The sequence below is a fragment of the Dasypus novemcinctus genome, chromosome 2 (genome assembly GCF_030445035.2).
Source record: "Dasypus novemcinctus isolate mDasNov1 chromosome 2, mDasNov1.1.hap2, whole genome shotgun sequence".
Taxonomy (NCBI): Eukaryota; Metazoa; Chordata; class Mammalia; order Cingulata; family Dasypodidae; genus Dasypus; species Dasypus novemcinctus.
The window spans coordinates 101,875,026-101,902,082 of record NC_080674.1 but is presented as its reverse complement, the minus strand read 5'-3'; the positions used below and the strand labels follow the sequence as shown (position 1 = coordinate 101,902,082).

Here is a 27,057-nt window from a genome sequence, read left to right as displayed (position 1 = left end):
TTCCACAGCATGGTATGTAACTTTATTTTTCTAGAATAATTTAAAGTATTTACACACTGCACACCCACTGTTTTACACAGATACTTATTCATATACCTATGAACCACATCTAAAGGTTTCTTTGCAAAGACTTGACATACTGTGGGAGCTTCCAATCGAAACAGAGAAGAAAAAGGGGAAAAATGCTTTGAGTCTTTTAAAGACAGACAAGTGGCGCTGGAGCATCTATAAAAACCAGTGTTCTTCCCCAAGTTTGAAGCTCCCCCAGGAGACTTTTGAACAGCTACAGCCTATCCATGTGTGTATGACCCATAACTCTTCTGGTTAAAAAGGATTTCAAGAACAAACATGTGCAAGTAGCATTTTCTCTAAAAATTCTAGAAAAGGAACAGGAGAAAATTAACCTAAGGAAATACTTCTTTTTCTGAAAGTTATCTGTGGAGACTGTGAATGTTGTTCAGAGACACTGATTATGATGGGAAAATAACTAAACACCCCAGACCTAATACCAGTGATTCAGGATGTTTTTAGACTTCCAAGTAAAAGATAAATGGAAAAAAAAAATCCAATTTTCCCAGCTGTTAGCAAAGGTGGTTCGTTTTTGCTGAAAAGGACAAACATTAATTATATGCACTCTAAACCAATACTGTAGAAATTTCTACTATTGTTTTTATTTTGTATTTATACTACTTGCACAAAAATAGTGTGAGAAGTATCCTTCTAGGTATTTTTCCTCCATCATTCTACTAAATTACAAAACAACTACTAGCTAAGTACAGCTTCTGAACCTGGCACATGACTCAGAGATGAGCAAAAAGAGCCACAGTTCAGGTCGAGGGCAGGAAGGCCCAACCCCACCTTCTATAAAAGGAAGACAAGTTTAGGTTCCAGCTCTAGGGAGTAAAATCTCTATTCAGAGGAAAATGTGAGTTATTTTCCAGATTGGCCAAGATTATTCTCTCACACCAGAAACTAAAAGGTTTGTTACCTCTAGACTAATACCCAACTTCATCCTGTGACTGGGTAACACATCAATTCAGAAAGACAGACTTTCACAGAATGACATCCTCTTTTCCTGCAGGCTGGGGTCTCTGGCAGTGTCACTCATGGATAGGTCAGGGCAAGGATATGGCCAACTAAAAACTAAGTATCATCTTGGCCTAAATTATTAAGGTATTTAAAGTTAACATCTTTTGCTTGCTCTTAGGTAAACCCGAACTATTGAAGTACAAATTGTACTTCTTCCAGGAACCAACATTTACATTTTACATAGAACAATCGAAACTACCTACCCTGGAGTTAACTTTCTCAATTACTGTTCCTGTCTCTTTTTTTGTTATTTTCCATTTGCAGGGAGGGGTGACTACAATGGCATGGAAGAGGCAAGGAGAGAGAAATCATGTTCCTTTGTAGGGATTTCACCAAGTTCCATGGGCAACTGCTCAGTAACATTCACCTACAGGTGTTAAGGGGGACAGTGTCTGATTGAGAGAGAGAGAACACCTGGGAAGCCGCAGCGCTTCGCCAGTGAGAATGTCTGGATGAACCAGCACCCACCTAGAGTTAGCCCCAAACGGAGGCAGGCCAAGGAAGCTTTCCTGTCATTAGTGCTCTAGTCCATTCCATTATGCACAAAGACACATCAAAGAAGGCGATGACGACTGGGATGTGGCGGGAAAGGAGGAATGGAAAACTCTGGGATGGGATCTGGGATCCTACATTAGAGAAAGGCTCTAAGAAACCTGTCCTTGGATTCCTCAAGTGAGGCCCAGTAAGGGAGGGGTGGGCGCAGTGTGTGTTTCTGGAGCCAAATAGCCACAGAGGAGAAGGTTAAGAACACGGGCTTGCACGAATTTTAATGAGAAAATAAAAGAGCAAGGCATGAGCACCGCTAAATTTACCTTTTCCTGTTTTGTCTGATGCAGGATAGAGTTGAAAAATGGAAAAACTACAATTTAAACAAGGGGCATGGGATGAAAAAGGGCCTGACAGCTACCGAGGTCTCACACAGTGCTTGGCCTTTGTATATGAAATTACCATCACTCAACCATTTTGACGTACAAAAATGGCTCAAACAATACCCTGCAGGTGTTCAAAATGTAACCACCCTGGTTAATGAAAATAGTAATACTCCCCCATCTTCTAAAAACATGACAGCTGTTAAGCAGGGAGAGTGAAACCGTTCCAAAGATCACTGTTTAACAGAGTCAAAAGCACCTGTGAGGGGGGACTTATGATCTCTCCTTCCAAACTGAGTGAGGGCAGAAGGCGGCACAAGGACACGGTTCACGGAAGGAGGCAGCTTCACGAGGCGGCAGCAGGCGGAACCTGCAGGCTGTGGCTTATCAGTAGCAATGGAAAAGGGCAGGAGGGAACAGCTAAGAATAGCAACAAACATCACTGGTCATCATCAAAAGAAACGCCGGGTATGGGGTCTGTGCATATGTACTATACATACTAACCAGGTACATACATAAATATTTAATATATAAAAAATAAAGTGCTTTCTAACAGGTCCCCAAGCAGGGACGTTATAAAACATTTCACAAAATTGCAAAACAAAATCAACACAATCAAAGAACACAACATCCAACAAACGTGAAAACAGCCAAACACAGTATGTACAGTCTGGTGGGTATCCCAGGACAAACATCCTGTCATATACATGGTATATACATATATACTCTTACCTTTTACTCAATATATTATGACAATATATATTTTAAAATTTTGTTATAGACAAAAAATAAAAACAAAAGACAGCCCCTACAAAAACACAATAAAGATCAAGCACACGAGTCCTAGACTAACAGACATGCCGCTGCCTCCAGGGGGAGTCCCATTGCCACTGCTGGGGAAAATGTGCCAGCGTTCTTTCCTTGGGTGCAGTGCCTCCACGTCCTCCAAGGCACTGTGGGCTGCAGCGGTAAAGTTGGCATCACCAGTCGTGAGCAGGTCAAAGACACAGGACTGGAAATAGATGTCCTTCACTGGCATCTTCTCATGGCATTGGGTGTTGGCAGTCTCCAGTGTGTAGCCAGGCCAGGCCTGTGTCAAGGAAAGGCGAGGCAACGTGTGCCCCAGGATGGCAGACACCTGGCCCTGCCCGTCATCAATGCGTTCACTCACAGGGCAGCCGTTCACACACAGCTGCAGGTCCTGGCTTTCCTCGTAGGACATGGCCAGGTCTTCGGGCATACGGATGGCGAGGGTCAGGTAGCGGCCCAGCTGCCGCACGAACACCGTGGTCCCTATGTAGCGGGCGTGCATCTCCACGTAGCGGCCACTCTCCCTCTCCACGATGCGGAGGCTCTTGGTATCACCATCCCCACCGCTGGTGGTGCCATCCACAAACGCAGCTGGCAGGTCATCAGTCACAGCTTGGTATACTTTCTGGTCTGTGCACTCAGGGTGGGCCTTGAAGATGATAGTGATCTGTGGGAAGGGACATGTACGAAAGTTCAGCGTGATGGGAAGAAAACAGAATAGTGTATCACTCTGTAGCAAGTGTTCCCCTCAATTTTGGAGATGGATGGCTTGAGACAGACTCTCAATAGACTCAACATGTTTGCTCCTGCCTCACAAATGAACAGTGTCACTTTTAGGGAAAATAAAAAGTATTTGGAATTAAAATTTAACACAAATACAGGGATGTGCATTTAAATTATTTTGTTCTTTCATTTTCTTATGACAGAGACAGTATTGTTGTACGGAAGACAGTTTTTACAGATGATTTATAGTTAGTCTCCTAAAAATGGATGAGGGCCCTGAGCCTCAGCGGAGTTGCAGCACCTACTCTCCCCTACTCTCCAGTTCATTGGACTCACCCAGGACAACTAACAAGGAGGTGAGGATGGTCAACCACCACACCAAGGAACTGAGAGAGTCTAAAACTGCAAGCAGGAGAGTCCCATCCATCAGCCATGTGGGATCGAAGCCACCTCTCAGTAAGAGGTGGAGTGGGCATCACCATCCCAGAATCCTCAGGACTGGAGAATATAACAGGGACTACAGGGAACTTATTGATATTCTACTACAGACTAACAATGGAAGAAATTATATCACTGATGTGGAGACAGTGGCCGCTGGAGGTGCTGAAGGCAGAGAGAAGGAAAAGGAAGTGTAACATGGGGGCATTTTTGGGACTTGTAACTGTCCCGAATGATATTGCAAAGACAGATATGGGACATTATATACCCTGCCATAACCTAAAGAATGGAGCAGGAAAGAGTGTAAACTACAATATAGACCATAATCCATGCTGTGTGGAAATGCTCCAAAATGTATTTATCAATTGCAATGAATGTACCACACTAATGAGAGAAGTTGTTAATGTGGGAAAAGTGGGAGGTGTGGGAAGTGGTGCATATGGGAATCCCCTGTATTTTTAATGTAACAGTTTATGCAAACTTGTATCTTTTAAAAATAAATTAAAAATATATTCTAAAAAAATGGGTGAGGAGAGCGGATGTAAATGTAACTCAGTGGGAGTGTCTGTTTCCCATATACAAGGTCCTGGGTTCAAACCCCAGTACCTCCTAAAACACAAAACAAAACAAAAATGGATGAGCTGTGGTACAGCTTCTGAGATAAAAAGATTCCTTTCTAAGTTATACAGAAACTTTAAGGGGCTTAGTTAACAATGAACCTACCAAAACTTTGATTTCTTTAGATTCTTCATTGGGCTATAAAACCTCTATCCATGACTATCACTACAAACCTAAGATAAATACTCAGAGCAGAAGCGAAGGCTGACGAGAAGGCATCTCAGCAACAGCTACCAATCAAATGACTCAGGAAAGAGTTCTCTAAGTCTCTTAATCGAATGTTTCACAAACTGGCTAATCCCTGTGATAGGGAAATCACTCGGCAAATTTAGCTTCCAAGCACTGGCAGAGAATAAATACCCTAAACCTACTTACAGCAAATGTGTTCCCTCTAAGGCACCAGGGCCTTTTAACTCCTCAGAAATGTTTTCCCATCCAACTCTCAATTCTTCACATTAATAAGGAGATACTTCATGAGGAAAAAAACAATTAGCTAATACAAAAGCTTCCCTTTAGTGAACGCATTTTCCTTCCTACAGAATCCTTTAATTAGAAGAATAATTAGAAAAACTGAACCTTCACATGTCTTCACCTTCAACATGGCCAATACTTCTCTGATACAGGTGGCAGAAGGAAGGTAAACACAAAGACAGAGGCTTCTGTGTGACCCTGGATGGGAAAATCGTCTCAAAGGAAAAATGGCAATATTTTGAGATTTGTGTTATTTTGAGTAACTGAAGTAAGTTTATTTCTTTCTTCCCTCTTAAAGAAAGAAAAGGATAAGGTGACTTCAGTCAAGGAGGAAGGTAGACATGCCAAACACTCCATGAATTACTCTGGATGAAGGAAACCTTCTACCTCCTGCAAGGGAACTAATCAAAAACAATAGACCCTTGTTAAAAGGCCAGAAAACGAGCCCCTCCACCCCCACCCCCACACTCTCTCTCTCTGATTCCTCAACACCACCCTCCAGTTTATGTCTGAAGTTTTTTTTCTCAACTCGGCCAGCATTTGCTCACACTATTTAATTCCACATGTTCCCACTGGTGTTACTTGACTGGAATTTTCCAGCCATTTCATTTTATTTCAGCCAGTTATAAAGCCAGGTCTGGACCAGCTGCACTGTAGCAACTGGGTAAATTCATATCCGTTGTTTGCAGCTGCAACCAAAAGCCAGACAATGTACTATAAAAATGCTGGGGTTTCTCCCTCCCTAATTACCTTGAGCTACAATTTAATTTCACTACCAGCCTTCTCACATTTCAACACCTTCTTAATAACCCAAAGGAGGTATACCAGAGATGATTTCAGGAAATTTGTTGTGCATCCAACCATAGGACCTTCCAGAATTGAATGGGGTTTTGAGTTAGATATCTAATGGGACTATAAAATAGATTTATTTGGTGGCTCTAAAGTATTTCTGACAAGTTTTTTTAAAGTCCAGTTGAAATCCCTTGGAGATGAAAAAATTAATTCCAGTAAATTCTGCACCTGAAAAATGGAAGTTAACGATAAAGAGAGCTAAAATAAGAATTGGTAATAGACTTTTCATATCACTATCTTCATTCTCAGCTATTAACATTCACCTTTAAAGATTAAAACAAACCCTTCTAATTTCTTTCTAGTCTAACATACCTCAAATTTAAATAAACTTGGCATTATATGCAAAAGGTAAGTACTTTTTTGTTCACCTTATGAAATACAAAGAATTAGTTTGGTTGGGACAACAAAGCAGAGATATCCAATTCCAAATAAGTTTCCAAAAAAGCAAGCAAGAGTCAATAGTAAGATGAGTGGAATAGTTCCACTTGTCTTACCAAGTCTCTGTTTTTTTCATTAAGAACACAAATTCCAGGAAATCAGGCGTTCATTTCAAACACCTCACACATTACTGTTCCATGCTGTGCCTGTGACACTTAACAGTAAACTCCCACACATCTAGAAGATGAGGGAAAACTTAACAGTTTGATGTCTGCTCTAGTATCTACATCAGCAAAATATTCCAATTTACCTAACAGGTTTTTGTCTGTTTTTCGAATTTCCTAAGGGTAGATTTCCCTGAGACGCTGAAGCCAGTATTCCTCTTGTTTCCCTATGAGACAAGATGCTCTCACAAGACTGACTACTCCCTGAATCAAAATGCTCAGGATCATGAACCCATCCCAATGCGTGAGCTGGGGTTTCCTGAGTGGTGCTCTGTAGTTTTAACTATACACGGACTAGACAACCAGAAATACAACCAATGTAAATGCAAAAATCACAGCGTAACCGTGTCATCATGACTCAAGTTTTGCAATGCAGTTTCATTCCTTGTAACAATCACACTACCAGTGCTTAAAAGGCAAGCACTCAAGACCATGGAGGGCCAGAAATTCATTTTCAGATTCTGTCTCCCTCCTTAGACAAACAAAATTTATTCATTCCTAAAAATTCTTACCTTTAAGACATTTGAAATTTATTTTTGGAAATTCCAAACTTTCAATATTTCCAAATGGCAGCTATCACAACATAGGAATAGAATATTCAAAATTGTATTCAAGAGCTCTCCGAACAGATCATTTTAAAACACCAGCTATTAAAGCTTGCTCCCCATCCCCAATGAACTGATCCGTATGCTGTAATAACTCAATTTGGCACATTTGTTCTATGCCACACCATTTATTATTGATGGATGGCATTTCTGTGCATTTAAAACATCGATGCCTTTTGTTAAACCTCCCCCACCCAGTCCCTCTCAACCTCCACCTTAGACAAACTACTCCACTTCTCCTCATTCATTTTTAATGCTTCACTCTCTGTGATCTTTACCTCCCACAAGGTCTATTAGGAAGAGAAAGACAGCAGCTACAAATCAACCTTTCCACACCTGAAAGGCAACAAGGGCTTAAGGTTTGCTAGGAAATATCAAATAGAAGAGGAAATCTGCCTCTTCTTTACATCCGGGGAAAAAAGAAAGAAAATATATTAAATGCAAACAAGGAAGCCAACAAAGAGGAAAACCCCCTACACTGCCTTGCCAGGAGATGAGAGATCTTCCTGAGGCATCACAGTCTTGCAAAGTGCTGAGCCTAGGTTTTAAAACAGCATAATTCCCCAAAGGCTATGCACTTAACTATTTGTGCTTATTATGTTTTGGAGGAAACATCTATCGTGTTTAAATCAGGCCATTTGGCACTGCCAGCCACAGGACCTTACTGGAATTCTTCAATACCAGCACTGGATTTTTAGATCAAGGAACTCAACATCTCTTGGCCTAAGATGGCCTAGCAAACTAAACTGAAATAGCCACAGAAATTAGTAAGGAACATAATTTGTACACATAGTTGGTTAAAATTCTGCCCGTGACAAGGAAATGAAAATAAATTTTATTTCATACAATTAGCTGATTTGTCTACATCATATCCTCTGGGTGCAATTATAAGGTTTAAAAAAAAAAAAGGACTCTGAGAGAGAAAAAGAGAACATTGTGCTCATGGGGTCCCTTTTACTCTTACACATGTAAGCGGCATACAGCCTTCTGCAATCGGTCCTCTGCAGTGAACAAAAAAGGAACCATTGCAACAACAGTACACGATTCTCCAGCTCTCCTCTACCCCCAATATTTAACTTCTGAGAGTCATTTTTTCCAACTGTTAAGAAGAGCCTTAGGAAATTGAAGCAAGAAAAGCAGCAGAGGTCTCTGAAGGCACCTTCCTGCACTGTCTTCCCTGATCTCAACACCCTTCTCCCCCCACCTTCTGGGGTAACCCAGAAGAGTAGTTCTTGGCTGAAGCAGAGCAACTGTCCTTTGGTTACATGGCTCTGGGGGAGAATTCTGTGTCCCTTCCTTTTGCGGGGAAGATAAAGAGGCACCTAGAATACCTTTCTGTCTGAACCATTTCACGCAAACTCAGAAGGGTGTTTATATGAAATATATTTAAGAAAGATATTGAGTTTGCAAAAACCTGATGTCATTGGCAATTTTCTTGAAAAATTAGGGAAGAACCTGCTAGGAAGCTGTGAACTCAATAAACTGGAATGTGATTTTGCAGTCCCTTTTCAGCCCATATATTAATATCTAGCTATAGAAAGGCTGAGCTCAAAGACCCACAAAAGTTATTTGTTAAAAAATTTTATTGGGCTCGAAGAGGGTACTAGGAGTAAGACAATGCATGTGTTTAAGAGGCAGAGAGCAGATTAAAAAACTTTAGACTCCTTTCAGAGTCAGAATGAGACTTCAGAATGTACTTCCTTCAAAAGAGAGATCAAAATAGATTCTCTGCTCGAGTCTCCACAGAGCTCTGTACGAGGAGCACTTACAGGATCCCACAGAGAAGGAAGGGATCATTTTTCTTCTTCAAAGCTGCCCTAGGTGATACATGCAGGAACAGGGGCTGCCCTGGCTGCTGGAGGGGTGATTGGCAGCGGTTGGAAAAAGAAACCAAACCAGGAGGAGGAGGATACCCACAGTTGAATGCTGCTAGGGTGGTCCAGGGAAGAAGCATTAAGCTCAGTGGCTGGAAAAAGCATGTGCGAGTGGAAGGGCAGCAGGCCCAGGGCCGACACATAAAAGCAAAAGGCACAAAATACAGAATTCCAACGAGGAATTTCTGTACACTTAAAATAAGGAAGGCAAGAAGCATAAACAGGCTCAGAAACAGAGAAATTGGCCGGCATCCTTTGGAGAGCAGAGCAGCTCTAGGCTGGCGTGGGCAGGAAGGGCCCTAGGGCCTCAGCGCTGCAGCCACTGGGCACTCTCCACGGGAGCTTCTCCCTCAGCATGTTAGTTTGCTGGTTTGGACTCTGCATCATGAGGAGGCCAGAGGCTGCAGGCACTCACTGTGATTCTAGCTGTGCAGGCATGTGTGGACGGTATTGCAGGCCTGGGCTGCCACTGAGCTTCAAACCAGAGGCTAAAACTATTTTGAAAGGCGAGAGCCAGGCGGAGAGGCAGTAACTCTAAGGGCAGGAATCTGCCCCAGCAGGTCTAGCCTTCAGGCATCTCCCTGCTAGAGGGGATGGGGGTGGCAGATCAGAGGTCTAGGGGGCACAGGTGCTGGGGCCTATGCTCCGCACAGCTGTTTTCCCAAAACTGACAGGGATTAGGAACTCAGTCTCTCTGATTGTTTTTCAGCTTTGGGAGGTGAGCAAAAAAAGGCAAAAAGGCCTGAATGTCTTTACAATATGCTCACACTCTGCCACCTCTAGATTTAGTTTCAAGTCCCTGGGCCTGAAAAAAAAATTAAAAATTAAAAAAAAAAAATCCCTTGAGACTCAGGAAGGAGGCAGTCAGAAGCAGTGACCATATATTCCAAGAAGCCAGTTAATTGGAACGCAACAAAACAACATCCTTCTGTTCTTAGGGGACAGTATCCATATCATACAACCGCATGATATGCACATGTGTACATACATGTACACACACCTTTAAGTGAAAGATTAAACCCTGACCCCATTTCAGGAGCACATGCAGAGCAGATGAGAAGTTGGTGTTTAAATGCTGTCATATCAATTCTACCCACAGTATACATAATATGTTCCAACATGAAAGAATCCCAAGAGAATTAGCCAAATGTTCTTTTGGCTCCAAGTCTTAAAATAACCAGCTAACTGGAGCATAAAGAACTTCTCTCTTCACAGAACCAGTTTCACCTCAAGTTCTTTCTTGACCCAACAGCACTGTGTTTTCAGTGCAAGGCTATCCAGTTAAATTCCGTATCTCAGATGTGTGTTAACTACTCATTAGTTATCGCTTACTGAGAAGCTGACTGTTTAAAAGTCCTTAAGTAACCCCACCCAAAAGAACACAAAATTCAAAACAGTGGAAGAGCAAGTTCTACTGCAGTCAAAACAAATAAAGACAAAGTGGGTATGGAAGCATTTTTCATTGTTCAACACTGTAGGTGACTCTTACATGCCACATTCCGTACAGGCAGAAACTGTTTGGTTAGCATTAATTGAAGCCAACAAAAAAAGTACCGACCATCCAATGTTTCCTTCTCAAACCCCCCTTTCCCTTAAAATGTTGACTGAAAGAGGATTTAACCGGGGAGGGGGAGGTGTGAGGAGGAGGAAGGAGAGGGGGAGAGACATCTGGAAATGTGACAGAAAAACAAGTTCTAACTCTCAGCTGTGTCTCAGACTTGGCCTCTTGCCTCTGGTTTAAACTGAGGAGTGTGGATTTGTTTTAAAGCAGCAGGGGCCCACTGTATTCTCATGGAATCCTGCCTGGCTCAGGCAGGTGTTGGGTTAATTCACTTACAAATGGGGAATCTGGAAGGCTCCTACCCCTTCCAAACCACTTTAGGGATGGAGTGTGTGACAGAGTCAGGAAGAAGTAAAATGGGAGGACTACGAAGATACTCAGATACAAGCTATGTATAATTTTTTGTTTACTTCCACTAGCATCTTCTATGCCTCTTTATTGCAGAGAATGGGAAAATTTGGTAAAAAAGACTCATTACCCAGCATATTTTAAAGAAAAAGGCAGACATTTTAAAGAATGATCTTTCACACTAACAGTTATATCACACAGCTAATCATTTACCCTTCTTTTTCTGTTTTCTTTTCCCACATACACTTGGAGGAAAGCCTTTACCCCCAGGTGATGTGAAGCAAATCTGAAGAGTTCTTGGACCTAAGGCCTTATAAGCCAGTACAAACAAGAGCCAAGCAGGGAAAAGGAAAGGACAAATAAAAACACTACTACCTGGAATTATAACCAATTTCTCTTCTTCTAGGATCTATTCTTTAATAGTTTCAACAATAAATAAAACTCAGGGTAGGTAAGAATATCTAATAAATGCTTTTAAAAATTCTAGAAATATTATTCATATTAAATATTACTCATATTAAAGGACAGCAAAAGTCAGAGCAGAATTTTAGACCCTGTTTTAACTAAAACCTGGAAATGAATGATTTTATACATAAACCTCACACTGTTGTGAATTTTAGTCATGTGCTTAGAGGCAGAGATTACATTCACCTCTCTATCTCCCATATACAGCAAGCACTATCTTGCTTATTGGTTCAAATGCAACACCAAAGTAATCATATGTTTTATCAGAGAAATGACTGCAATAAGCAGGAAACTACAACTGCAAACTTCGTTCCCATCTGTTTCCCAATATGTTGCAAACTGTCATATGACTTTTGGCACCTTTGTAAAGCCAGGTGAACCATGGTAAGGAGTGAATTCCAAACGATGGCAAGAATTACCATATAACATAAGAGTTATAATCATAGAACACATTAAGGGCTATCTCAGATTTTAAGGATCAGTTACAAAGTATCTGCAAGAGTTTGCATTCTCTGGAAGGAAAAGCCTCAGTCATTGCTGGGAAGGGTGCAACATATCCAAAGAAAATACACTGGTATTTTCTTTTTCTTTTTTTTAAAGATTTATTTTTCATTTATTTCTCTCCCCCTCTCCCTGGTTGTCTGTTCTCTGTCTCCATTCGCTGTATTTTCTCTGTAACAATACTGCATGCAAGAGCAGTGTGCAAATACTCCAAATACAATCTGCCTTCCTTGGTCCATAAAAATAAGAATCACTACTGTGCGGTTTAAATCTTTACAATATCTGTAAAGATACTAAAAACATCATACACTGTGAAAACTTGTCTATAAAAAAAGGTCTGGGGTCAAGAGAGGACATTTCAAATCTTGATAGAGAGTTACGCTTAAAATGGGTTGAGAAGCCTTTGCAATACAACCACACCTAATCCTGATTTTGTAACCAATAGAGAATCATCCAGAACCCTAGTTTCACACGCCTATGTGCTGCTTTACAACAGTAACTACACGTTAAAGGACATCAGAAAGGAGAAATGGCCCTGACTTATCCTCTAGTATGAGCCTACAAGGAAATGGTGTTTAATCACATGAGAAAACCTTGGGTCATATATTCTGAAGATATGCAAAACCAAACCAAATCAACTAACACTTTTTGCATCTTTAATATCATCAACCAGTAGAAAATTTCAGTAGTTTCCGAGAAAGTAACTTGTACAGCAGGTAAAGCCATAGGCACTGGACAGGTGCTGAGCACAACTGCTCATGGGATTGCAGGCAGGTGCAGCTCGTGGCTAGGAAAGTGGCAGCAGCAAGAACAAGGCATTGAGATAGCCACTCACTTTGTCAACAATCATCTGGATTGGCCAAGTTCAAAGAACATACTGCCAGTTCCAAGCCTGGCCCTCTCACCTCACTTTCCCCCTGCCTGCAGCAGCCTCACGGCCAGGGGTAGGGAAGATGGCCCAGAGCTGTGGTGGATCTCGCGGAGGTGTGTGGGTGGGCCAGAATGCCCTGCAGCCCCTTGGGTGGAGATATGAAAAACCAGCCCTGGCACCCATTTAGCAACATGCCAGTCAGTGAGGTGGCCAAATGACACAGACTCCCCTGAAAAGCTGGAGCCTGACAGACTGGAGGAGGGCATGAAAAAAAAACCACAAAGGGCCCTAAGCAAGCATACCTTCAGACACCATGGCTAACTGGAAAACAAGCACTATGCTTCCCAGGGGTAGGGAAGAAGGGAGTGGTAGGGAGAGAAAAAGCAGACAGGGAAGATGAGGCAATAGCACCCAGCACTGCAGGGCCAGTCCAAAACTCACTGCTTGCCACTCATTGCTTGCCATGTGGGAAAAGAAGAGGCTTAGCTACTAAATGGCCCCATTTCCTGACTTGATTTTCTTTCATTCTGTTGTTTCATTTTCCTCCCTGCTTAGTCCTTTTGTCATGAGTAAATACATGGTACTTAGGGACACGTAGAGCTCAGAGAGATGGGCTTAAAGATGACTTTCTCAAGCACCCAATAGAGGCCAGGTTTCTTGGACTGAGCAGTTGTCTTAGGAGTACCACTGAGTAAAGTACCCCCGGTCCAGTGCTTCAGTTCAGTGCTGAAGGCTGTGGAATCAATGCACATTTAAGTAGGACCATTTCAGTATCACAGGCTCTATCACATTATGGGTCAGGCTTTAAATCTAGAGACACTGAGCACATGGGTCATTAAAAATGCTTGACAAGAGAGATGATACAGTATCTATAATATACAGTGCTGGGTAATTAAATACCTGGACATCAGGTAAAGCTAGGACTGACATACAATCTTATTTTTTCCCCCAAAGTTTTATAGTAGTCATCAAGGGGGAAAAAAAAACAGATCTGATTTTTTCCTATTATTATTTGCCTAATATTATTCTTATTTTTAATTTTACTCTCATTTTTGTTCTTGCATAGGGTTGTTAAAGGTTTTATTTTGGTGCTGGGTAGGTAAAAGGAAACTGCCTTGCAAGATTTTAGGCCTTCGTTTGGTTTTACGAACACAGGTCATACCAACATTGAGATGGACCATCAGGAGTAACCTTCCAGGAGCTTTTGGGGGCTCTGGAAAAAGTTACAAAACGGTGGAGGGAAGGAACAACTGGAGTTCATAAAGCGAGAGAGTAACTTGTTGCCTAACAGCATGGTCACCAGATGTGGAGAAATACTTTCCAATAGTGCAGTTAAAGACGAAGCATTTTCATTGTCCAACTGAATTTATGTCAGAGGACAACTTCCTCTTCTCCTTTTTGTTAGGGGTAAAACCTTAGGTCCTTACCAGACCGAGGGAGAAAACGCAGTTGTATTCTTTATTTATATTTGCTACAAATTATGATAGCTTCACCAAAACTGAACTGAAAAATTAAATTCTTCAGTTTAACTTTACATAGTATTGATACTTGTAAGGTAATTAGTTGTCCTCCCAATATTTTTTTACTGTCAACAGTAAAAAGTATAGAATTTTGAAAGGATGAATAACAAACAGAAGTGACATGACTGGATGGAAGACATGGAAAATAAAACTTTAGGCCTATGAAAAGAATCAATACTTTCCTATGCACACAATACTTATCAGTCTCAATAGTTTTGTTTGAAGGTTACCCCTTTAAGTCCTCAAGTATTTGTACAATCAAGCGATGACTTTCTCCATTCCCATTCCCAATGGACTGTCTTCTTGAATTTGCAGTGTTATGTTTTCTCAAAGACTATTCCTATGTTTTATGTGCCCTATTACTCCCTGTATATTTGGCAGTGTTTAGTTTTATACATTTATAATTATATAACTTGATAATATACCCTATAGCAAATACATACCCTGATAAACACATAGCAAAAATGATTTGCATACATATAAAAACCAAAGAGAAAAAAGTTTATTTTGAAATAGAGGATTTAGTAAGGCAAAAGGAAAGCTTGGGCTTTTACTAGGAGTTGAAGTGTAAGCATTTTGGTGCTCCCCTAAGATGTCTGGACCAGCATAATATTCAGCTTTGTTCAGAGCAATGACTTAGTTAATTTTAGTTTGTGACACTCCCAGGTGTCTCCAAATATTGCTCAAGGTATAAAATTCCTTCCACAAAATACTAAGTAAAATCATTTAAATTTACTTTAAAAAAATATGCCACACATATTTGTAGGCAAAGGAGGATGTCAGAATGAAAAGTCATAATATTTCAAAAAGCTTGATTTTTATCAATAATATTTTAGTCTAAACCAGCTTATGGCTCGATATAAAAAATAAAGGAACTCAAGCAAGATGAAATGGTCTCTGTGTGTGATTTTGTGGTTGGACAAGACAGGGAAGGAGTCGGTTACTTGAGACATTATTTTTGTGGCAAACTTTTTTTGACTTCTTTATTTGCTAATGACTGAATAAGAACTGACTGGCAATTGGGAACCCAGTTCTTGGCTTCCAGAAGATCTCTGCACAGCTTCTTAAAACAAACAAAATACCACAAAAAAACCCACCATGGACCACAGACACTGATAGGATAGGCAGGGTAAGTTTAACTTAATTTTGTCAATTTTGCCTCTGAGGTTCTACAATGATCCTGGGGTGATACATCATTGCTCTGCAATTTAACTTCCTTGGTCACATTAGTAAGTAAAACATCGTTGTGGATTTGCCATTGGGAAGCTGACTTATGGCCATTACATTTGTCTATGCCTTCTAAATTAAAAAAATATATATATGGGTTGTCGCCTTGGGCTTCACGGCTTTTATTCAGAGCACCCACTTCAATCAATCTGATAAATACGAACGTGGATTTCTTCAAGAGACACATACACATGAACCCAAAAAGGACATCACTGATAAAAGTACACATTTTTTCATTAAACAGCTCTGCTTTCTCCCTAGAGAACTCAATTTCACTGTTTACTTTTTATTCTTCCTATCATTGCCTATTTAAATTTAGACCAACATTTTATAATAAGCCCTAGAATGTTGGTGAAAAATTCTTTACTAAATAATTTTTCCTTAATCCTTCACTGACCCTGTTAATTGCTTTCCAAGAGGACCAAAAACAAGAAAGAGGTTCCTTTTAAACTAGGTCTTCTGCAATATGCTTCAACAATGTCTCAAGAATCAGATACCTGGAAGCTGTAGGTGAGAAGAGGAAAAGGGAAAAGACTTTATCTTGCCTTATTTGTAGCAGTAGCACTGGATCCAGGGACCACGGGCACATTCGTCACTTGAACTGAAAGATAATTATTATCTATGAGTGGCCAGGCCCCTTCCACTTTGCACGTTTGAAAGTGATCCTTGAATGTTCTAAGGTGAGGATCTCCAAACAAGCCACAAAAAAGGTAACTGGGAGGGTTTGGGTCCCCTCCCCTGTATTCTCTGGCTCCTGCGTGGCTGTGATAATTACAAGGGTCATGGGTCACTTCGGGGTTGGTAGAGGATGTGGGTCCATCCTTGGAACAGTTCCTCTGGCTCATGAGGTCACTGATACCCAACACAGCAGAATGGTACACCAGGTTGCCTCGACAGGCTTTGGAAGTTCGCTGGGTGCAGCCAGCATAAGCGCGCAGGGCCTTGCAAAACTCAGAGTCAAAGCCGTCAATGGCAGAGTTCAGGTGTGAAGTCAGGGACACAAAGTCCGTGGTGCATTTCTGGATTCGACATTGGGCTGGCTGTTGGCAGTCACCTATGGAAAAGAAGATAAGACCAAACATTTTTAAATGCTTCGTAACTTCCTGAGCTATAGAAGAAAATGGCATTCTCTGCTGGGAACTGTTTGTTCTATTTCATAAACTCCTATCTTAAGAAGGCCTTCACAAATAGGACTGCATTGTGCTCCTACATGTCTCTCAAGTGACTGGGGGGGGAAAAAACAACTGCAGCAGTTAGTTTACTTAAAACTTTAAAGTGTGGGCCACTGTGCGTGAATGAGTTTAATCCAGGTTAAAATAAGAGAAAGGTAAATGAAATATTTTATCAACTTTGCTATTTGTTCATAGAGTTTGATAAAGATCGTTCTTCTGTAAGGCCAAACCGAATACATAAAATTTGTTGATTTTGAAAACTGCAGAGGCAAAGTAATTGATCCAGAAAGCACTACACGCAAACCAAGAGGAAAGCCTCTACACTGGGGAAGGGGTAAAATCTTAAATTACAGCATGGTTAGTAAAAATATTTTTACCCCAATTCAAGCCTGACTACAAGGTGAGGGGCATGTTTATCTGCAAAGAGTAAACATTCTAATTTTAAAAAAGCACGTGATCCATTTGACATAACTACGCTGAATTCTCCCTTAAGATCCTTCCCCAAAACCCTAGGATCTCTGCTCCCAAATATATGGCAAATAAAACGTATGCACAGAACAGCAAAATTATACAGCAAAAATAGGTGATCTCAAATACCTATTTACTTTTTTCAGAAACAGAAACAGGAAACTCTAAGACACTCAAATTCTTTGAGTAAATAAAAACCTTACTTTCCTCCTCAAACCAACAAGTCATATAAATTTAATGATTTAAAAACAAAACTAAAGTGAAGTAATGTAAAAACCAAGTATTGTTGTCCTATTTTGAAAAATCAATTTCCAAACGATGCTTTGCCACGAGATTTATAAAAACTTCAAGTACAAAATACACAAGAATTGCTAATACTCTGGTGGATTTAATATTCTCTTCCATTAAGTGGGAACCACAGACTTCTCATAAGAAAAACAATTTTATCATCAACCTTAAATTTTATAGAAAAGCACATTTGTATTACTTAAAAATTAACAAGTCTTCAAAAGCTAGGAGGAAGTCTCTTATAATCTCTTCAAGCCTTAGAGTCCTCACATGAGAATTGAGGAGGCTGTTCTAAGATGAACTCTGTGATTGTTTCCAGCACAAAATATCATATAATTCATATTCTGGATGGGAGAAAAAAACACAACAGCGTAAGCAGAGTTTTAGTAAACACCTAATTATTTCAAGATGTGGGTTCAGCAAACTTGAGATAACATCAAGATTCAGGACTTCATCTGATAAAGATTTAACACTGACCCTCATGTTGCCTTAGAAAGATATTTTAATCCTTCATTGGTAACTGCTTTTAAATGTGAATTAAATAGCCTGTAATCCCGGTTTCTGGTTTCAGTTGGAAGAAAGGGGTATGGGTAACCTCTGAAGACACCTCCCCCGCCATTTTTAAACTAAAGAGGGAAAATACTGTAGTTTAGATTTGGTTTTCACTTTAACCTGAGTAAAAGAGAAAATGAAAATATTTTGATATTTTAAAGCTACGGATTTACAGCAATCACTAAACCACACTTAAAAAAAAAAAAAAAAAAAAATCACAAAAATGTCTTCACGTGCTTGGCCTATTTTTTTGTTTGCTCATTCCAAAGTCGACAAAAAGCAGCTTCAAGATTTCTAGAGCGCCTCTCTCCAAAGAAAATCAAGTAATTTTCGGCTATTTTTATTCAAAATAAAATAACCAAGAGGAGTGAAAGCCATTTCACAGGTGGAAAAACCAAGGCAAAGGGATATTAAAGGGTTGTACGCAGTATCAAGCCCAGACAGGAGTTCCTTTCCTCTAATCCCATCTTCCTTCTCGACAGGGTCCTGTTTACCTTAAATTCCTTATCTGGGCAACAGTATTTGATAGCTGAAGAAAAAAACTTAACTACTGTATTTATATTTTTCTTTTTAAGTCAGATTCACAATAAGCAGAAAGCAAGGAAGTACAAACAGGGGGCCAAGATCACTCAGTAACAAACAGCTCAGACTTCACATAAATGACAGCACAAGAACTTTCCGCTAAACTTGCAGTGCCCATTTGTTCTTTTTATGGTCTATAAAATCTATCCAAGCATACATTTACTTATAATTATTTCAAATAGTCATAAAATATCAAAAGTAAGAAGAGCATGGAAATGCAGATGCAACTATTTAGAAAGGAAGGGAAGCAGAATTCAGATTCCTAACTCCCTGTTTGTTTCCCTGCCTGCCCCCTTCCCTTTTTCATAGCAGGCAGGTACTGATTACTTAAAAGAAATCTCACATAACACAGAACTCCTCCAATTCTTTTGTTTTGGATATGATTTCTAACAGCCTTTTGGTAGAGAGCTGATGGAAGGGAGGCAGACATACTGGAGAGAGAATGCTGTTTGGGTCAGCAGTTTCAGCCCTTAGGCAGGCTCCTGTATAATGACTAATTTGCAGCATATACCCAGAAATATCCAGGCTTCATGAATTTATAATGACAATGCACACTTTGCCTGTTAGAGGCGGTAAAGTAAACCTCCTGTCAAAATGCCAAAGAAATGCAAAGCAAAAACAATCTCAAGGATGTAGCCAAGATAGCCATGAAGTGTATGAGTAAGCAATAACTCCATATTGTATCTCCTTGCAGAATTGCAGAGGTTTGCTTTAAAAAAAAAAGTAAATAAAGGCATTCTTTTTATTTCCCAAGGACACATTTCAAAATTTGCAGTTACAGACTTTTCTATTTTGCAGGTCAGATCATCTATGATTGGTGGGGATATTTTCATTCCAGTTATCAAAGTGCTAAAGGATTTGTGAGCTCTTGCTGAAGATTCGGATGTAAAGCCTCACCGATAAAGGCAGTGGTCCTGGATGCCAGAGCTGCACATGTGAGTTTGCAGCACAATCACCAGCTTATAGTAAAAGAAAGGAGATATGCTAAAGCTGAATTAAGCAAAATGTAGAATCATGTGTGCTGAGGCAAATGACATGGACCCAGGCATAAAACATGTGGCAGTTCATCTGCAAAGAGCACTGCGTTAGGCTCCCAGCTCTGAGGAGAAACCACCTCTGCATTTCAATAGCAGGCTCTTCAAAGCAATCGTTGTAAAAGAGCCCTCTTTTACAGATTAACTGTTCTCCTCCAACAGGTTGTCCACAGAAATCAGTCACCAAAGTAACTGGTTAGGGCACCTTAAGATACTGACAGGAGTTTCAAATTCCAATTTCCTGAACTAAGGCACTTCAATTTTCTAAATCTTCAAACCAACTCCTTATGACTTTCAGGGGCCACCAAAGAAATCTTCAAGGACCACAATCATTCTAATCCTGTCATAGGATTCTATGGCAACTATGGGACACAATATCCAAGCAGCCAAAAGGGATACAGTCTGCTTCACATTTCAACTTGCATTTCATGAAACCTACACTTTGACATTACGGACACACATTTTTCACTCCTGATACTGATATACCTTTAGACATATCAAGAAAAAATTTCCATATAACTGTAAACAGATTGACATTATTTTCCAGGATTCTAAAAATCACTGATTTAAAACTTCAATCATTCTAAAATTTGCTACTACACTTTTTATTAAGACTTCAGTCTATATTTTCCCAAAGTGACAGTGTTTAAAATGCAGCTGAATACATCACAATATAAATTAAAATCAAAGCAAATTAATTTTCCTCAAATGCCATACTTTCCCCTCATTACTTATAAAAGACCACCCTGATTTTTAGCACGGTTCATATGACTTGGTAAATAAAAATTACTTCGCACATTTGGGTGGCGAAGGTCAGAACGTTGTGACCGCTGTTATAAATACAGGACAAAAAGACCCGAAAGGAAAGAAATTTACCTAATGCTCTGATTGTTCTAAGACTAAGAGATATTTCTCCTTTTATTTCAGCATTAAATTTTTTCTGTCTATGCAAATGCCTTTTTCAAAAATGAAGTATTTTTTGTTAAGAGCATCCTAGGTCTTAAAGGAACGATTTTAGAAAATTAGGGGGTCCCGCAAGCTAGAAGGGTCCTTTGCAGGCTTACTTTGCTGAGAACAAAGTTCACGCTGCTGCTTCCACAGGGAAAGCGCCGGCCTCCAGAAAAGCAGCATGCTGTCAACCTCTCCCACACCCCTCACAGAACCCCCAAACACGCGGCTAGCCACAAAGCGCGAGTTTTGCCAGGGAAGATGTAAGCAGAACTAAAAGCAGCTTTTGCAGATACGAAGCAAATCCCTACTCGAAAGTTTCAGTTACTTCGAGATAACCCGCAGGTTTTCAAACTCTGATTAAAATCCTTCCATCTGGTTCGATTCCTCCGCCGCGCGGCTACCCTCCCAGCTCCCTCCCCCAACTCCTGGGAAGCAGCACAAAGCTCCCGGTCTCCACTCGGAGGCAGCAGCGGCGGAAACCTGATCTGAGCCTGACTTTCAGTAAACACCAGTGCAGAGAGCAATAAGGCATCCGGAACAGTTGTCTCGGGCGCGCCGCCCCGCCGCCCCCGCTCCCTAAATCTTTGATAAGCGGCTGGTGGAAGGGGGATTTATCAACGGTCGGTGCGGAGCGGAAGGAGGGCGGGAGGGAAGGGCCTGGCCCGCGCGCCCGGTGGGTGTGCGCCGGCCGCGGCGCCCCGAGCTCCGGGAAGGTGCGTGTCGGGCGCTCGCGAGGCCTCCCTCGTCGCGCCACCGCCGCCCTTCCGCCCCGGCGAGCGCCTTTGGGGCCGGGGATGCTGGGAACAAAGCCCTCGCGCCGGGGGCTGGCCCCTCTCCCGCGCGCCTCGTACCTGCGTGGAGCAGCCCGAGGCTGAGCAGCAGCAGCAGGAGCAGCGCCAGGGGCGGCGGGCAGAGCCGGGGGCGGCGGCGCTGCTCAGCCCCGGCGGCGGAGGCGGCGGCGGCGGCGCAGGAAGGTGCTGCTCTCAAGCCCATGCCCGTCCATGCAGGTCTCGTGGGCTCCGGCGAGGGCGGCGGCACGGGCGCCGTGGCGGGTCCGGAGCCGCTGCAGCATGAGCCGGAGGGCGCGCCTCGCTTCCTCTTCTTCCTCCTTCAGGCCCGCGTCGGAGACGGGCCGCAGCCACCACCGCAGCGAGCAGCGCGCCGCGGGCGGAGCAAGTCAGCGGCGGCGGCAACCGGGCGCAGCAGCATCGCGGCGGCGGCGGGCGGGGGGAAAGGGGCGGGAGAGAAGACACAAAGACCGTGAGCGAGTGCCGAGCCCAGCCGCGAGCGCGCGGACGCCCCGGCCCCGGCCCCGGCCCCGGCCCCGGCCCGCGTGGGCTCGCCGGGCGTGGAGGGAAGCGCGCTCCGTCCCAGCAAGCAGCCGCCGGCGGCCTGGGGTCTCTGCTCCGCGTCCCCCGCGGTCAATCAATCTCGGCCCCGCACTGCCGCCCCGCCCCGCGCCGCGCCAGCCAATCCACACCGTCCCCGCCCCCGCCCCGCCCCTCCCTCCCGCCCCATTGGGTGCGAGCGCGAGTCCGCCGGGCGCGGCAGCCACTCGCAGGCCCCCAGCGCCCGCCCCGCGCCTCCTCCGCCGGCTCACGGTAATTCGGGTGCTGTGGCCTCCGACTGCGGATCGCGGCCGCAGCGCCCGGCCCAGCCTCGCTCCCTCCAGCTCCCTCCTCCTCCCTCTCCCCTCCACCCTCTTCCGCGATTTACTGTTTCTTCGCACCCAATAGAAACAGACCAGGGCAAATCACCCTCGCCGGCGTTACAAAGGAATCAGCCTTTGACCTCCCCCTTGAATTGCCCCGATCAGGTTCAACTTCCCTCCAAGTTTTTTTTTTTAATTATTATTACCGCCTTCCTCCACCACACCCTTCCCGTTCTAGCTCCTGCACCTTGCCGCAGGTCCCTTCAAGGCCAATCACATCTGCGGAACCGCGTTGCGGACGTTTTGTAAAACCAGGGCAGAGCCGTGGTGGAAATCCGAATGTGACCCACTGTCCGGGACAGATGGGCCGGGCTGGAAACGCACCCGCAAGTCCCGGCTCTGAAGTTTTATTTTTTGACATTTGCCTTCCTGAAAACAGGCGGGAGAGATCTGAGACTGGGCGAACTTCAACGTGTCAGGTTACGTGTAATTAGATTAACCAGGGTGGTGAGTTTTTATGCAGAATAGAGAAATTTTGCCATGATTTGTTGCTACTCAGTGCCTTTTCCACAAATTCTACATTTCTATTAGCGGATTCATTCAAGGGAAGGTCAATCGCAAATAGAATTTGCGAATGAATGGGTCCAAAACTAGGAAAAAGGCAATTGCCTGCTAGGGGAGAGGCTGCCAAGTGGAGAAAGAGGAAAGCAGTTAAGCGATTGATGATAGGGTCCAATTTGGTTATCAGTAGGTGTGAAGTGATACCTAATCTCAAGAATGGCCTCCAGGCTGGGAGCCGGGGTCAGCGCCCCTGCCTCCCCTCCCCCCGCCTTTGCCATTCCCCTAATGGCTCAGGTCTGCCATTTTAAATCCACTTTCTTCCTAATCGCAGTTTGCGGCTACATCCCTCAAAATCTCTAATGATGAGTTTCTTATCAACCACGGATGCCTTACTATTCCATATTTTACAATGTGTTAATCAATGTACCAGGAAAATGGGAGGGCAAACCTTCCATGACCACAGTTTATTCATTTAGAGTCTAAATGTATCTAAATTTTAGATATATTGTGAATTGCTCAAAACTAGGCCCCAATAAAGGATACCGATTTTTACCGTAACTTTTCATTGCTTACTTATTACATATCATGACTACTCAAGTAGTAAATATTCTTTTATTACCCAAGATATAATCCAAGCCTTGTTTATATTCATAATATGCTTAATAATAGCTTCAGAGTTGCCTAGAGCAACGACTTTTTTTCCGGAGGTATCAGATATGGTTTTTAGATACTACCAAGGACTATATACTAGTAGAGCAAAGGTTTACTCTCTTGCAACTACTGCATATAATCAATGAAATAAAGTTAATGAAATATAAGTAAATGTCTTCTTAAAGTAATCAAGACATGAAGTGTTTTTCAAAATATTTTGCTAACAAAGACTAATTTAGTAAACTTTGTCCTTAAGTTTTAATTCAACTCCCATGAAAGAAGCATCCCAACTTATTGATGATACTTCAAAACATATAACCAAGAGTTAAGGATAAATAAATTCAGTTTGGTTTGGATCTTTTCTCTCCCTATCCCTTAGCGCCTCCATTCCCACCTCAATATCCTGTTCCTTAATTACCCGGGTGCTCTAGATTTTCCTATCGATAGAGGGCGCCCTCGAGTCACTACAAATCTTGGTGTCACGAAACGGAACTGTTTTTAAGAGGAAAAACTTCATCTCTTTTAAGGTGCTTTATTGCTCCTCCGTTGTAAAATTTGACAAGCCCAAGATTTATAAGCCTAACAAGTCACTTTTTATTGCTGCATAAGTGTTCAGCCGGCTAGAGGAAAATGCTAATTTTCACAATTAAATCTCAAGGTGGTTCCTATTTTCAAGTGTCAAGACATTAGGTCAGTTGACACACTCGCGGAGTAAACTCGGACTATTAGCGAGATCCGGAATCGACTTGGGAAGCAGGAGCATGACGAATGGTCGCTTATATTATATCCGTTCCTCAAGCTCGTGTGCTGCAGCTTTATGGAAGATTTTAGACTCTACAAATTAAAATCTGGGGGCGGGGGACTGGGATACAAACATAAATTCGATGACTTAAAAAAGTTTTACATTTTAATCAGAAAAAAAGATCGTGAATTGACGGCTTTTATAACTCACAAATCCACCCGTTACTTGCAACTTGTACCCTCTCTCCCTTCACCTTTGTTTTTCTTAGGAAGGAAAGATGAGCCCAGAACAGGACAGTCAGGAGACCGAGCAAAGCGTATCACTGTAAGAACGTGCAAGTGCGTAGAATTAAAATATAAGCCAGAAACATTAATGGATTCTAAAAACCGTATGTATTCTCTTCCTGAACCTATGTGTGATGTCTTAACTGTTCTGTTAACGTACCTCCATTGCCGGAAACCTAAAGGAGGGTCCCTGCTTAATACACCGCCTGCGGCAGAGGAGCCGGCAATCGGAGCCGGGGTTCGATTTGTGCAAGCCGGCTAGAGTAAGAGCCTCCCCGCTGCTCGCGCGATCGCGGAGTCCGCAAAGCAGGCTGAAATAGCCCCGAGTTCTACAGCCCAGCAGCAATAAGCTGGTGGTTTGTACTTACATCATTTTTAACTCTTCCGCTCCTGGAGGGTGCTTGGTGGGATCAGGAGGGCCCCGAGCTCCGGAACCTGCAGAACCTGGGTGCGAGAGTAAAGAGCCTGGAGTGAGGGCAGCGGCCCCGGAAGGACAGACACCCGGGCCTGCGGGGAGCTCATCACCCGCGCGAACGAAACCGGCCCCTGCGGTCCCTGCGGGCTCCGCCGCAGCTCGCGCCGCTCACAGCGGCAGGTGCAAAAAGCATTTGGGACTCTCTAGCCAGCGCGGGGAGGTAATGCGCTTCCTGTCCATTTATCTCAGGAAACCGGCGCAGCCTTCCCTTCGAAACAAAATTAACCTCTCATTAGCCAGCCACTCACTCCCAAGAAGGTCTTAAAAGCTTTACCAGCTCGCTAATGTATTTAGGCTTTTCTTCTAGGCAAGCGTAGCCGCGGCTGAGACTGCCATCGGCGTGGGGGTTCCTCTGGGCTCTCCTGGGAGCCAAACGCCTACTTCACCCCAGCCTCAAGTCTGAGAAACTCCAGCCAACTCGGGATCCCATTTGTAATACCGGGCACGCTCGACACCCCTGAACGAGCTTCACGCAGCTCTCTGAGAAGCTGTTAGACCAGTTCCCACTAATTTCACGGACGAGCCCCTCATCAAAATCTCAGCTTCTCTGCTCTCAAGGAACGGGGAAGGGCACCAGGGAGAAGGGTCAGTGGCCAGCTGCCCCCGAGTCGTGGACGCTACCTGCCCTTGGGAGCGATAGCCCTGTCCGCAGCGGGTGCGGAAAGCGTTGACAGGAGACATGGGGACGGTGTAAGTTAGGATCTAGCCCGTTCCAGGCGTGGAAAATCAGACGTGGTCCTAGGTCTGCAAGTGGCGCAGAGGGGACTTTTGGAACTTTTCTCACCCTGGCCCCCTGCCGCCCAGAGGTTGGCAGATTTATACCACACAGGTGGATGGAGACCTTAGCAAAACAGTCCCGGCCGCTGCCTGCCGCTCGCCCCCCACGTCCCCTTGGCCCACCGCAAACTTCAACAAAATAAACAACTCACCACAGGCATTCCCTTGTTTGCAGCGCGACGCTTGCCAGCTGGGAAAATAAGCCGCAAGCCACGCGGCCGGGCCGCAGGGGGAGGACCGCGCGGCGCCCGCGCCGCCGCGAGGTGGGGGCGGCGGAGCCCAGGGGCTGCGGGGGAGACCCCGCCTCGGGGACCGCTCTCGGGCCTCACCGACAGCGTAGCGGGCGCCCGGCGAGGCGCTGCGCCTTCCCAGCTACGGTGATCTGTCCGCCACGTAAGGACGGGCCGGCGAGGCTGTTCCCTCAATTCCCTCCCACCGTGGTCAAAGAAGTACAAATCCAGCTGAGGCGCCCCTCACCCTCCCACACACACCGCCCTGCACCCGCCTGGACCGCACCGCCCCCTGCCGGCGCCGCGGAAAAGCTCCAGTGTAGCAGCCCCCGAAACCACCGGGTTTAGGCTCGCGCTCTCGTTTCCCACCCCGCCCCCAATCCTGCACAAAGACTCCTTTCAAGCCGCCAGCGCCACCCTCCGCGCCTCCCTCCCAGCCCACGGTGCTGCCTTCGCCCACTCGCAACGACCCATTCCTAGCTAGAGATTGTGCCCGCCGTCGCCGGGACCCGAGGCTGCCGACGCGTGCGGCTGCATCTATTTGGCGCCTCGACACAGGCCACAGATGCGTTCCGCATCACCCCGACACTCTCCCACTACCTTCTTTAGCTGTCCTTCAACAGCAGTCACCAAAAGCATCCTTTTCTCTCCACAAATGATCCTTGGGGCGCGGGTGATGGTGGTTTGTCTTCCTAGTGTGTCCAAATATGGGGAAAGGGGACAGGAATGTTCCTCTGGGCTTTCGCTGAAATAAGGGATCCGGCGATTTTGCCTATCCACCTTAGGTGCCAAGACGATTTGAGTTTACAGTTCAAGAAGGCCCAGGGAAAGGTTAGAGGAGAGAAGATTGAAAGAAACACCTAAGACTAAGTGTGTTACAAAGAGTGTTCTAAGAATGGCAGCCTCTTCGATCAGAGTGGAAGCGTGGAGGGCGAGAAGGAAGCAATGAACTTTTCTCCCTATATTGGTCGAACAAAGTTGAAAATAAGCAAGGCAGCAATTCAGCGGCAGCCGTTCTGCGCGTTCAGTGCCTCCGACTAGCCTGCTGCTTCTCTTCTTTGTCAAGGGGGATGTTCAAGCATCTTCACTCAGGTAGTTCCCTTCTTCCCTTCTTAGGAATATCTCTGATCCTCGGTAGTTTTTCTTCACCTTCTTTTCTCACCACTTATAGTTTCTCCGTCTAACGCCAGAGGCA

General features: G+C 43.8%; 1 protein-coding gene across 4 annotated transcripts; it reads right to left on the bottom strand.

Moving 5' to 3' along the window:
- Nucleotides 1-26,250, bottom strand: RGMB (repulsive guidance molecule BMP co-receptor b). 4 transcript variants are annotated; one of them, XM_004460462.5, is made up of 5 exons: nucleotides 25,785-26,250; nucleotides 24,749-24,824; nucleotides 21,343-21,599; nucleotides 15,990-16,498; nucleotides 1-3,435 (listed from the first exon to the last, which is right to left on the bottom strand). In XM_004460462.5, the coding sequence occupies exons 2-5, from the start codon at nucleotides 24,751-24,753 to the stop codon at nucleotides 2,767-2,769; spliced, it is 1,440 nt and encodes a 479-aa protein (XP_004460519.3). In that variant the 5' UTR covers nucleotides 24,754-24,824; nucleotides 25,785-26,250; the 3' UTR covers nucleotides 1-2,766. The 4 variants fall into 4 exon arrangements, with proteins under 4 accessions (XP_004460519.3, XP_058132582.1, XP_071065261.1 ...); XM_058276599.2 differs by lacking the exon at nucleotides 25,785-26,250 and adding an exon at nucleotides 25,130-25,325; XM_071209160.1 differs by lacking the exons at nucleotides 24,749-24,824; nucleotides 25,785-26,250 and adding an exon at nucleotides 24,541-24,713.
- Nucleotides 26,251-27,057: the final 807 nt, after the last annotated feature.